Source organism: Pimephales promelas, chromosome 11, assembly GCF_988280905.1.
Source record: "Pimephales promelas chromosome 11, fPimPro1.hap1.1, whole genome shotgun sequence".
NCBI lineage: Eukaryota > Metazoa > Chordata > Actinopteri > Cypriniformes > Leuciscidae > Pimephales > Pimephales promelas.
Window position 1 is genome coordinate 13,330,175 of NC_142779.1, and position 13,585 is coordinate 13,343,759.

The 13,585-nt window shown below is 36.5% G+C and overlaps 1 protein-coding gene across 1 annotated transcript; it reads right to left on the bottom strand.

Annotated features, from left to right (window-relative positions):
* Nucleotides 1-5,824: 5,824 nt before the first annotated feature.
* On the bottom strand, nucleotides 5,825-13,559 carry erlin1 (ER lipid raft associated 1). Its single transcript, XM_039672916.2, has 12 exons — nucleotides 13,409-13,559; nucleotides 12,413-12,540; nucleotides 11,824-11,905; nucleotides 11,597-11,643; nucleotides 11,419-11,480; nucleotides 11,017-11,142; nucleotides 10,794-10,867; nucleotides 10,655-10,713; nucleotides 10,368-10,459; nucleotides 10,197-10,286; nucleotides 10,034-10,113; nucleotides 5,825-8,281 (listed from the first exon to the last, which is right to left on the bottom strand). Exons 2-12 carry the CDS (start codon nucleotides 12,523-12,525, stop codon nucleotides 8,057-8,059), a joined length of 1,050 nt encoding a protein of 349 aa, XP_039528850.2. The 5' UTR covers nucleotides 12,526-12,540; nucleotides 13,409-13,559; the 3' UTR covers nucleotides 5,825-8,056.
* Nucleotides 13,560-13,585: the final 26 nt, after the last annotated feature.

Here is a 13,585-nt window from a genome sequence, read left to right on the forward strand (position 1 = left end):
AAAAAGTATTTGCAATCACTTTGTGTCTCTCTCATGAGGCATGTGTTTATAACATCAATCCCATGTGGAAACCTCAGACCAAATGTAAACAGTTCTGCAGCAAAGTTAAGAGGAAAAAAGCTTTATAACTAAATGTAAGAGATTATTATGAATTACAAATACTTTCTTATAATTGAGTGAATATTGCTGGATATATCCTGAAAAAGATATGTTACTATTAAGAAGCTGATACTCTGTGCCATAAAGTTCTCTGAGTTCCCTGGTGACTCAAGCTGAGCTCTCTCAGACGGAATTTGGGGGTTGGATCTTTGGGTGGTAAAGCAGCATTAAAGCTCTCTGAGTCACACTGAATTACAGTCAAATGCATGCCTGAGACCCTCAGCAAACGGTATATGAAGACAGCACACTGTGAGAATGTCTGGAACGGGAGTTGAGAGTGATACTCTCTTTAGTCTATTACAATGTCTCATTTTTAAGACCATTTTCACAAGGACAGAGTGTAAAAGAGTCCAATCCATTAGAGGAAAAGTAAAATACTGCAAATACTCGCCTTCAGAGCGCTTTTTCGGGAGTGTTCAAATTTAAGAGCTTACTCTTCCATTAGCTTTTTTTTTTTTTTTTTTTTTGGTCAGCAGGTTTAGTGCTTGCACTTCAGAGAATCCTGTCTTCAAATATTTAATTGTCATCATTTTTGTCTACTTGTCAACTAGTTTTAGAATGATCTAAAACAAGTTAATTGAGGATCACCTGGAATACTGAAAGACGAAATTAATGATCCATCTTGTGCGTCAAATTAATTTTTGTGGTAATTAATATGGTGCTGTCTATTGAGCTCTGGTAGGCCTGCAGCTTTTCCTGTAATTCTCGAACTTAAAGTTTTCACCACTCTGCTGTTTGGGTTGAACCGCCGAGACATTGAACCCAAGCATTCATTATGACAATTTATCAACATTTGGAAGGTTGAGATCATCAGGTAAAGTAAAGAATTATAAAATGACATGACAATAGGGTTGTTTTGTTTAGCACACAGTGAAAACAAACACCACTCAAGGCGTGACACTGCATAGTAAATTCATAAAAACATGATGGTACAGTTCCAGTGACAGAGTTCAGATGTAAGGGATAGCCTTGATTCCTATCCCAGCCATCTGTTTCTGTTCAGACATGACTGTCTGAAGCATCCCTTTCTTTTATGTTGTTTAAATGACTCTTGGAAGATTAATGAGGGAGGATTTTAATGCAATGAAATCCACATGGTAATCAAACTGACTGAAAAACATTTAAAACATTCTGCAAATAACAATGTCTTTTTATACCAGGTAATTGGCATGTTTATTGTGTTTTCCTCCCATTCACTTATTTTTTCATAGGATGACTGAAGATGGGAAAGAGATACACAAACATAGTTTGGGAATGATTTTTTTGCATGGATGTTTCCTGCTGTATATAACTGTAGATGTTCACATAACAGAATCTGTGCGCTCTGTTGAACTTTTTGTCTGTGTAATCTGGAAACAAGCTGTCCGCTGTCATCAGAGACATGATCCATCAATGAAGATCTATTAGTCTAAATGAGATACATCCTGGACAATTCATAAAGACAAATACTTTACTGATTACTGATAATGACAATTGCAGGATTGAAAATTACTTAATTTAAGTTTCATTAAACTTAAAAGCCTTTAAAATGTTGCAAATCCTGAAGTGAACCAGTTCAGGAGTTAACTGATGACAAGTATGGGAAAACTCTTGGAGTGTAAAACAGAGTCAGCTATAAACTCCCATTTCAGACAGGTGTTATCAGGGAGAGATGCTAACCCTGTGACACACCCAGGGGTAAAATGAGACCTCAAAGCATTGCTTTCAAATCTCACAACCTTAAAAACAGACCTGCACTGAGTCAGGATGATTAAGTGGATGTGAAAGCAGCAAGATAACTGTTCTTCCCTTGCCAAGATAAGAGAACCACACACATAATGCATGCACATTAACATTCGCCAAAATGCTAGATAGAAGCGCAACCCCTATAAAACAAAAACAAAACAAAAAAACAGTATTATTTATTTATAAGCTGTTTTCCTCATGGGGACTTTAAATTTCATATCTTGCCCTCATGGAGACATTTTGTCCCCGTAATGTAGAGTACACCTGACCTGAACCACACACACTATACTGTTCAGGCCATGTTTTTAAAAAGTTTCTTATGCTCATGCACCAAGGCTGAGTTATTTGAGCAGGAATACACTATAGTTTTGTAAATATTATTACAAATACAAAATATTATTACAATTTAAAATAACTGTTTTCCATTTTAGTGTTTTTTAAAGTGTAATTTATTCCTGTGATGGCTGTGAATGCTTAGTTATTACTCCAGTCTTCAGTGTAACATGATCCTTCTGAAGTCATTCTATTAGCTATATATTTTGAGAAACACTCCTGATTCACATAACTTGAACTGTAATAGGATTGTATTGCTTTTCTTATGATGGATCGTAGGCCTTTAACTTTTTTAATAAAATAACAAACAGTATTAATTTTTTTTTAATTTCATGCTTTGTTTATAATGAGGTCATTTTAAGCCTTGTTTAATGTTCTTATGTCAAATGTTTGAGTAAATTTAGTTTTTCAATTCATGACCCCTATTAGAAAAATCTTGCTGACCCCAAATTTTGGAATGTTAGAGTGTGTGTATTCTGTTTCAGAACTAGTATAGCCTATATGTGCTATATCTGTTCTGTTAATCTACAACATCATGTGTCACAAAATCAGATTTGGGCATGTAGAAATCCCCTTAGATTGGTCTGCATTATTGTGCTAATCAGAGCTGGTTGCGAGAAGTCAGGCATATCATCTATCATGTCCTTACAGAAGCTGCCCCATGACTCCCTGGTAAATTACGGCAGCGCTTCAGGGGACGGAGCAGGGCGATGAGCCAGACTGAACACAGAACACAATTGTTCAGGCTGTTGCCAGTAATTCATAAATCTCATCATGGTTGTCATAGGAACATGACATGGGAACATGACGTCTCTTCCGCCAAGTCCCTCCAACCAACTACAAAACCTGGGCACTGCCCTTCCTGCAATGTTTGTAGGCAGGCCACAGACTTGCCATTAGTTCTACAGAACAATTTTAAAAATTCTACAAGCATGTATCCTGCTTGGATGATGGCTTTTCTTTGAAGATAAATTAAAAAAATAAATATTTGTAGATATTTCTTGTTCTAACAGTGCACATGTTGCTTTTGTCATTCTATGTCAATGAACAACGGAAAGAAAAGTTGGCCACCATCCCTGTGCTGAGTAAGACGGTGCAAGTGATGTATCCTGTATAAATCATCCGAGAGTCATTAAAATCTTGCTCGCAGTTAACTTTTTTTAACATAACTTCAGAGTCAGTACTGTTTAGTAAATGACTGCCAAAACAACCACAACATAAGACTGTTGGGCTGCATCCGAAATCACATACTTTCCTACTATGTAGTAGGCGTGTGACAAAAAAGTATGTTCGAACTCACAGTAGGCCTACACATAAAAGAGTAGGAAAATAGTACCCGGATGACATACTTCTTCCGGGTTCCGGCGAGATTCTGAAAAGGTGCAATGTGTATACGTCCGGTGCGATGTTTACTATCCCAGAGCCACTGGATAGAATCCTATGGATAGAATAGGATTTGTGAATGGCAGTGACGCGACCAAAGTCCCTGTCAAGGACACGATGCAAGCTATGGATGGATGTAAGTGACGCAGGTAGGTCTCTGACGAGGGCTTCCTGATGCTACATAGCTACTTCATTCATAGCTACTATATTTATTTATTTATTCATTTATTTTAGCAAACGTGAAGTAATTCTTCTTCAAAATAAGTATCTACTCAAAGACAATATGCGATTTTTGACGCGGCCTTTGTCTCTAGGTGTAGCCACTTCCTTTATATCATTGATGAGTAGTGCAGGAAGGAAATATGTGGTGCACCCACGACACAGTGCATTTTTAACAAGCACATTTTCACTTAACATACAGATTCATCTTCTAAATTAGACAGTTTAATCAAAATTCAATTTCATCTAAAATTCTAAATGTAAAAATTCTAATTTCAACCTTATTCACCATCAGGAACAGGAAGCATTTTATGTCTGGGGATTGTGTCAGTCTGGGGGGACCTGATCTAAATTGTAGATATTTATTCAGGAGGTCCTGGGGGAGCTCAAGGTTCTGTTCTCTCTTTAAGGTCAGCTGGAGATAGACCTTTTTTCCCACTTCCTTGAGTGACTAGTTCCTTCCTTTGTCCTTCTTTTACTCATGCACTGTTAGTAAGTCTGAGTCCTGCATCAAAAAGTTCAAACCAGCTCATTTTTTACTTGGAGATGACACCGTGACATTTCCTGTATTTGGACAAATACCACTGACTGAGACATTCTCGGTTTATTTGCTAAGCAAACACAAATATATGGGCCATAACTGCCTGCTGTGATTGTTCATCAAGTGGTTGAGTTGTTTTTAAGATAACAACTGTATCAGATTATTCCCAAAACAGAGTTAGAAAACCATGAAAAAGTTGTTGTGAGATTGAAGACAAGAGGAATGACTTTTTTGGATTTTTTTTGTCATTTAGGTTACACACCTAACTCTACATATCAACTTATAACTCGCTCTGCTGTATAAATGGGTGAACAATATCCCTAAAACATGCATTACAGTAGCAACCAGAGAAGCATATGAAGACCAGAGCCCAGTTTTTCAAATGGTTTAATCTGGAAAAAATTGATCCGGATTTAGGAATACTTTTTTTTTTTTTTTTTTTTTTTTGCGATCAGTGATCACAAAATCCAGCTTACTTTTGAGCTAGGTTTTTAAAGCCACATCGGACTGGATCAATCTGATCCGGATAGGAACTTTTCTGGATCACCAAATCTGGATAACCAGTGCTCAAACAGGATAGGAAATCACAATGTGGATTTATTGATAATGTAAAGAGCAACAAGTAGACAAAACAAGTAACAAACACTGTACATTGAGGATATTTATAACACATTTCAAATATATATCACTAATAAATATTCTAAAAACAAAACAATAAATTCGCTTGTGATATCAATTACAATTTATTGTTTTTGGTCAATTTTGACAGCTGTTTGGGGGATTATTTTCTGAGGCCAAACTCTTTCTACTTTGCTGTAGGCCTATATCACTGTAGCCTGACGGATGAACAAATAAAATAAAAACTTATGAATAAGTAGGATAACTTGTAAGATACTGCATGATCCAAATATAGTATTATTTGATACTTTTTTGAAGTTTTCATTACATTTTGGGCATGAAATCCACGCTGAATCCACCCTTCTGATGGGATCAGTTTAATCCAGATTTTTTAAAATCCTACAATAAAGTTCTGAAAAACCCAAACTAAAGGTTTGATCCAGATCAAAACCAAGATTGATTATGTAATCCGTTTTTTTTTTTTTTGAAAAACTCATTTTCAAGATTTGATCCAAACCGTTATCCAAAATCATAGTGGATTACTTTTGAAAAAACGGGCCCAGAATATTAGAGTGAGAGATCTTTTCAGTTAAGCAACCATGAAACACTTTGACGTCAGTTTAGCATGCAGTTACATTTTAGAAATAAGTTCTTTTATACACAAGAACTATTTCCGTTTCCTCTTTATTTCTCTAAAACCATATCAGCTCATATAAAAAGCACTGCATTCATGACACAATCTATGACATTAACGCCTTGCAAAACACTTCCTTATTGGGACATGATGTACTCTTGCTTAATGTGCAAGGCAAGAATATGAACGCATAATTGCAACACCAAAAAAAGTCATTTCATGGTATCAAAATAGGTTTTATTTCACATAATTAAACAGTCAAAATTTTATAAATTTTGCATATAAAGGTTTTAAAATTAGGAGCTTAAATTATGCTGACATAAAAAAAGTGATATTCACAGAGTTGGTTTTATTCCAGGGCAGTCAAGTTCTGTCCTCTCTCATTTAATCAACCATAAGAATCACAGGGATCATATGGACAGAAAAAATCATTTGAGACAATTAATCTTACACCTTGAAGGAAAACATTGAATGAAAAGTCAATTTAAGGGGAAAATGGAAGAAGCCACTGTTTGAAGAAGGAAAGTTCAAACTAAACATATTGAATGTTTGTCTCTTTAATCGATAAGTATGAAGAGGATGGAAAATCGATTTGCTGTGTGACAGATTCACACAGACATGACCCTACATCTGTTTGTGAAGTGGTCAGAGTTTAAATGTAAGATACCAAAAAAGCTATTCAAGTTAGCACACGTCTCTTTTCCTGAGAGATAGCACTAGTAGACACTATTCAAAACCTAGTTTGGATGGTTTGATTTAATGAATTGTTAATATTGGCATATGAAAACAACTTAGGCAGACTTTTAAGAGAAGCATAGCCACATTTTTTAATATAACTCTTTGTTGTCCAGTCTTTAGATTCCTGAAGATCACTGGCTTCCTCTAGTGGTGAAATTCTTATGAAGCGTTTGAGGCTTCAGGGCAACTCCAGTGAAAAATGTCACATGGCTCCCAAAATGCCATTTAAATTATTACAATGTCTGATCATTAATGCATTCATCCAGCATAATGCTAAATTTCTTTGATAGTGCCTAATAATACTGCAGCCCTTATTGTAACTGAATTCCCTTTGAAATAAACTCCTTCCAGTAATGACAAAACGAGCAAGCTCAACAAAAGGCATAAAGGCATTTTTCAGTCATAAATGAACCGACTATAACCAAACAGCTGTTCATCTCGTAGCTTTTCAAAGACGGGAGCCCCGGAACAAAACATTGACATCTTAAGAAACTTTGTGAAACCCATGATCAGTGTCACCTTTTCTATAAACCAACCATTCAACATCATCCACAGAGCACCCACAAACTAACAAGCTACACAATACTATACCAAACCCACTATTTCTGACGTTACATGATATTTAATTCTCAAGATAGTAGAAAAAGTCTTCATAAAGATCAACAAAAATCAAGCAGGGATACTTTTAAAACAAGATTGATCTTACATTTACATGTAAAAGCTTCTGATTTCTGCAGCTGTGGCTGAACTAAATTAAAATTGAACTATAATCAAGTTAGTGACAATGAAAATTAGGACTTTTCTAAAGGGGTAGATCACCAAAAAAATTAACATTCTGTTATTTACTCATCCTCACGTCATCCTAAACCAGTTGAACTTTATGTCTTATTATTCTGAGGAACACAAAAGAAAGATTTTTTAAAACTTTTTTTTGTCCATTTAAAGAAAGTCAATGGGGTCCAAGTAAGGTACTCTATTGGCCCTCAACAACATTCAGTGTATGGACAAAAAAAGAAGAAAGAAAAACACGTTATTATTTTTATTTTTTTAAATATCCTCGTTCCACATAAGATGATCTTACAAGTTTGGCATGATGTGAGGGTGAACAAAGGGTGACAGAATATAAATTTTAGAGTTAAGTATCCCTCTAATATATATTAAAAAAAAAAAAAGATGACAAATGTTGGCTACAAAATGAGTCTCATCATATTGTAGCTAATAAAGCCACTGCCTTTGATCTCAATTAGTGTGATGCCTTATAATTCCAGTTATGTTAAAGACAACACATAAAGGTAAACCTCAAAATGCACATACTAGTTGCATCTGCATCTAAAAAATAATTAGCATGATTTGTAAAAGAAAATCAAAAGTTGAGAGCAAAAAAAGGGAAAAAAGCATGCTGATGTGAGTTAGGGATATTGGAGGGATTTTTTTATATATATATTTAATTCAACCTGTCAATATTCAGTAGCACAGTTCTTAGACATTATTTTTTAGTTTTCAAATGACTGCTGGAAAACCACAGGCTCTGTGTGTCAGTCTCTTCAGCTTACTGACTCACAGCAGAGCTAGCCAAGCACCCAACCCCACTGCAGTAGAAGAGTGAAAAGCATCCATGTCAGCATGACTCATAAGCACCCATGCCCCAGAGTGAGAAAGAGAGAAAAAATTGCAGAGGAAGAGGGGGTGGACAGCTCTCAGGCCCCTCAGTGGCCTTCTGTGGCTTTAGGCTTGGACGCTTTCTTAAGACTCTCTTTCATACTCAAGGACTCCAGCTGCTCCATCAAATCTGCCGCACCCTGGCCCACGGATGGACGGGAGGCACTGTTGTCTACAAACATGTTTGGGATTTCCTGACCGAAGTAGATCTTGCTGTTTGTGGCTATGGCCTGATATTTCATCAGTTCCAGGTACTCTGGTGTAAGCTTCAGCTGTGGAGGAGGGAGACAGTAGTCTGATAAATGATCTGAGCATTTCCTGTGGAATCAACTGTACTGAAGGAATGCGTGAATGTGCTTCCATGTGTTTAGAGTGGACACTAGCACCAACACCACATGTGCTCTCTTAATATAGCTAGTTGAGGGATATTTTAGCTTTGTATAAGCTGAAAAGGAGTGAAATTCCTTCACACAATTAAGTATTTTGCTTTCTCGTTGATGTAATTAACAGATAAGATCACGTCTAATTAACTCACTAAAAGTGAACAAACTTACTGTAACACCAATCTGTGATTTAAACCAATGTGTTAAAGGGTAACACTTTATAATAAGGTAAACTAACAGAACAGTTCATTTTTACAAAATGTATTAATTTTAGTAAAATATAGTTGTTCATTGTTTTTTAATGTTAATACACAGTGCACTAACTATGTTATTACACAGCTCTGTTGAATACTTGACTCCATTCGCCCGATCATCCCGGGTTACTGTCACTGAAGACGGCGCTTTACACTTACTGGGAACCTTTTTTTCTCGTGGAAGTTTTACGTTTGGTGAGCTATTAAAATACTCAAATCAATATTTTGTATACAGGTATTTAATTATGTCATCCGGTATCACGGACTCCCTCTCGTTTCATACAAACGCAGCTGTAATAAAAATAAGATAACAACGATTTTAAATGAGTTTTATCTCAAATCAATATATCTTATCCCATTAGTTATCTATGTGCAACACTGAATAAGAGGTGTGACCGTACCGATTCTCTTAAATGTCTGTCTTGTTTGAATCGTGTTAAAGCTGTAGTCCGCAGTTTTCCTCTCTGTTACCATCTGTTCAAAATCTGCAATTGCAGTTATTCACGGAATAATTAACTTTACATGGGCTGTGCAGCGTGGATGAACACAATGTTTTCACTAGAAAATGTCATCTGAACAAATAACATCCACTTTTGTTCTGACCAACTAAAAAAGCATTGCAGTAAATTCCACTGATTAAATCTAACGATCGCTTATCAAATCACGTCAAACCGTGCAAATTATACTTTGTTCTCAAATGTTCAACATCAGCATTGCGTGACTACATTTAATGCTCTTCCGATATTTATCCTGGGCCGGTTGCAGTCACTTCTTTTCTGTAGCCACTCAAAGTCTTTTGCATTTTACAGCGGGTGAATCTGTTGTCACAGGTGATTGTCGAACCTGTCGTTATAAATCTCCACCTCCAGCATCCTCACTCGCAATATTGCCTACTAGCCGAGACTCTTCTTTATGAGTACCGATGTGACGTAATGACGCAAAGACATGCTCGAATCTCCCGCGAAATCCACCTGTACCACTGGAATTAAAAACATTATTACAAGCTTACCGCTTTGAATCGAGCTACGGCAAGCAGATGGTTTTGAACACTGGCTGGTTATGTACTTGCTCAAATTTATTTTGGATAATTTTTAACCCCAAAAAGTTATGGACTGGAGCTTTAATGTTAACAAATTAAACCTTTTTTTAAAGTGTTACAGATTAAACACTGTGTAAATGCACTTAACAATTTAAAACATCTTTAAAGCTAATAAATGGGATCTTCCAAGGATTTCTCAAAATAATTATGGCAATGAAGAACTGAATGTTCACGTGTAAAGGGCACCAATTTCACAAATTATTAAATAAATTAAATGGTAAAGAAAAAAATACATTGAGCAACACACAAAAATGTAACTAAAGAATAGAAAAGTAGTTGTTTTTTTACCCTGTTGGCTTCAGCAAATTTTGCAGCGGTGTAATATTCTGCATCTGCTCTTGCCTTCTCTCTTGCCAGAAAAGCAGCATCTGTTACAATCAAAAAATGGGTCTGATGAGCAACATACTCTGTGTGACACATGCTATGAAAATGCTCAGTAGATAAAACAGACCTTCAATTTCGGAGATCTTCTTCTCTGTTTCCTTCTCCATCACTTTTTGTTGGAAGTGAATCCCGGCCACTTGAGCCATTTTCTCGGCCTCTTTAATGAGAGCAACACACAAGATGAATGAGGGCAGAACCCTGATCCTGAACATGATCAGCATTATAAGTTTGGACTCACCTATGATGGCCTTCTTTCTCTCAGTTTCAGCCTCTTTCTCTACAACTTTCTGCGTCTGAACGGTGATAAGCAGCCTTGTCTTCTCTGCTTCCCTGCAGATTATAAAAGACAGGGAAAACAATTATGTAAAATTTTTACTAAAACAATAGATACATGTATTCGAGGACAAAAAAAATCAAGATGCCTGATGATTTTCAGTACACTACCGATCAATCAGTAAGATTTTTTTAAAGGAAACAATACTTTCATTCAGCAAGGAGTATTAAAATAAATAAATATTCACTCACATTAGTTCATAGTTTCTTCTGATTGACTCTGGAATTTTAGGTTTGGTGACTCTCACGGCCTGCAATTTATCATGTAAGTGAGTAATTCTGCTGAAGTCAAAGCTGAAAAAAAAACTACAGATAAAAAAAAACAACATACCTGAATAGTGAGACCAGGAGCCATAGCATTCAAGTCCTTCTGCAGTGCAGTCTTTAAGTTCTCATCAATTATGTCTGTCAAACAAAAACGACACAAATGCAAGTCTCTGACAAAGATGAAACTTGTTATGACACAGCAGAAACTTCTGTGCTCATATAAACAACTAAACGTTCACATTATACTTGGCAGAATAAACTGTTTGACATAAGTGACTCACACTCACCGAACAGCTCTATGTAGACTTCCTGTAGTGTGTGCACACTGCAGAACTGGTTTAACTCATGGTGAATTTTGTTGAAGATTAGCGTCTTGTCATAGTCTGCAGTGTAGTTCTTCACTATCTCCAGCACTGTGGAGAAAAAGAAGACAGAAGAAAGTAATACAGGCTTGAATGTTTTTACATTTTTGGGTTAACTCGCTCTTTAAAGTCGTCATGAAATCAAAATTGACCCTATTTACTTGTGGTGAACAATTAATCCATGTAAGTTAATACATGGGAAGAAAAACTGTTTTGTCGTGGTAAACTTTAATCAAAATCTATAAATGTCCTCAACCACTCCAGTAAGTAAACCCCTGCCCTCAGTTTCACTTGGAAATACATCACAACATGGAAGTAAAGTCTTACCAGCTGATGGAACCAGCATGTTGACCACTTCAATTCTGTCAAAATAGATCATAACACCCCCACTGTGGAAGAGAGAAATTATAATTTTTATTCAAGAGCCACAGAAAATATACCACACAAAATAAAGATGGCTATTTATTATACATTTAACAGACCAGCCAACAAAAGGAAGGTTTACCTGGTTCCACAAGGCACATTTTTTATTTCATCAGTTTGCAAAGTTGTCTGCAAATATGAGAGAAAAAGATTAGCATCTTCAACTAAATATTCAAGAACATCAAAAACCCATCCTTGTTACAGAAGTCAAATAACATTATCATGATCAGCAACATTTAAAGCTGTAATAAGAGCAATAATGAATTTGTTATTAGGCCAGTTGTAAAAAAAAAAAAAAAACATTTGTACCTGCACTGATCTATATGAAGTGATGAAAGGCAGCATTATATGGTAGCCTGGGCCATTAGGAGATGTCAACAAAGCTCCTCCTCTGAAAAATAAATGGTAAAACACATGAACTAATGTGAATGATAGTGAATGATAAATGTCACCAATATCGTTTGCATATAAATAACATTACCACTGCCATTTTCATTTTTGGGTGGAAACTTAAAACTTAAAACCCATGACTTAAAATTCTGTCATCATTTACTCATTCTCATGTCATTTCAAACCTGTTGGACTTTCATTTTTCTGTGGAGCACAAAATATGATATTTTGAAGAATGTTGATAACTAAAACGTTTCGGTGAGCATTGATTTCCATTGTATGGACAAAAATAAAATAAATTTCTCTAAATAGTTAATTTGCAGAAAATAAAAGGATTGAAACAACATGAAGGTAAACAATGATGACAATTTTAATTTTAAACGACTGAAACAAAGTTAACTGACCAAGCCTTTCCTCAACCTACAATTAGATTACAGGTATTTTATGAATGATTAACAAAAGCAGCATAAAACCCTGGATATTTTCAATGCAATTTCTTTAGACTCACCTGTAATACACAGCTAAATGTCCTTCCTCAATCTTGTGTATGGAAGAATGAAGCAGAATGGACATCACACCAGCCATTACTGCAACTACTGCCCCAACATGTGCCATTGTCATTTGGCCAGTGTTCACCTGCCGAAAGACAAGTTTGTAAAAAGGAAACTTGAGCTGATTCTTAACATAAACACTCAATTTAGGTGACAAAAGATCAGCTTATAACACAAGCTAGGGCCCTGGTTGCAAACATGTAAGTAGATCAGTGTGTGCTGCAGAACCTCCCTCCACTGAGTCCCCCCCACCCCACACAACACACACACGCGCGCGCAAACTAATCTCTGGAGAACTGCACAGCAAACTGAGATAACAGGTTTTCAAAGTCCATTTGACCCACACACAGCCCCCATACACGGAAGCAATGTTTCCAAATGCAAATATGCAATACAAATACATTCTTATGGGCAAATCGTGTATGTATCAGTGACATTGAGAGCTGCATAACTCTCAAAGCTATTTTAGGGAAACGAGTGTCAATCATAAGGGCTGACAGTGACTAGGAATTGCGTTTCAACTCCTAGTGAGACTAGTGCAGAAGTGCAGTGTAGTGTTTTGTTCTAATGTGCCTATGATGGTGTCTAGGAAGGCAACTCGGTATCTTTTTAAAACAAAGCGTCTCCATGACTTGTCCTGGCTACGCAGGCAAGCTAAGTTACTTCCTCAAATGAAGTGCTGACTCGCCCGTACTACTTACTGTAACGTTACACGGCACGAACTGATATGAATGAGCGTAATCTGTCGGTTCTTATGCTACAACAACCGTTACAGTCATTCACGTGATCTAAACATTGTAGAAGCCACCACATCACTCACACATGACTACATTTCAGCTAACCTACGCCCACGGCTGGCTAACTGCTAATTATTTGACATGCAGGCAAAACGACATTCTGTCAAGTTAAACTCCATATACGACGGGCTAATAATAGCAACAGTAATCATTTACCGATCATTCGTTTATATAATGGACGATGCTGTCCTCTCACTTTCGCAGGACATTACTTTATTACTCACGACGCCGTGTCCAACATTGTAGGTTGGAAGGTTCCCAAGTGAAACGCTTTGTGAATCCGATACTGATTTCCCTTTCAAAATCTGCTTCAAGCACACCTTCAAAATAAGA

What these genes read in the sequence shown, in the direction of transcription:
- erlin1 (XM_039672916.2), bottom strand. Translation starts at nt 12,525, where the DNA reads ATGACAATGGCACATGTTGGGGCAGTAGTTGCAGTAATGGCTGGTGTG. An exon ending in CATTTAGCTGTGTATTACAG is followed by an intron (nt 11,906 to 12,412) that starts GTGAGTCTAAAG and finishes TTTATTTTTCAG; the next exon opens with AGGAGGAGCTTTGTTGACAT. An exon ending in AGAAGAAACTATGAACTAAT is followed by an intron (nt 10,460 to 10,654) that starts GTGAGTGAATAT and finishes TATAATCTGCAG; the next exon opens with GGAAGCAGAGAAGACAAGGC.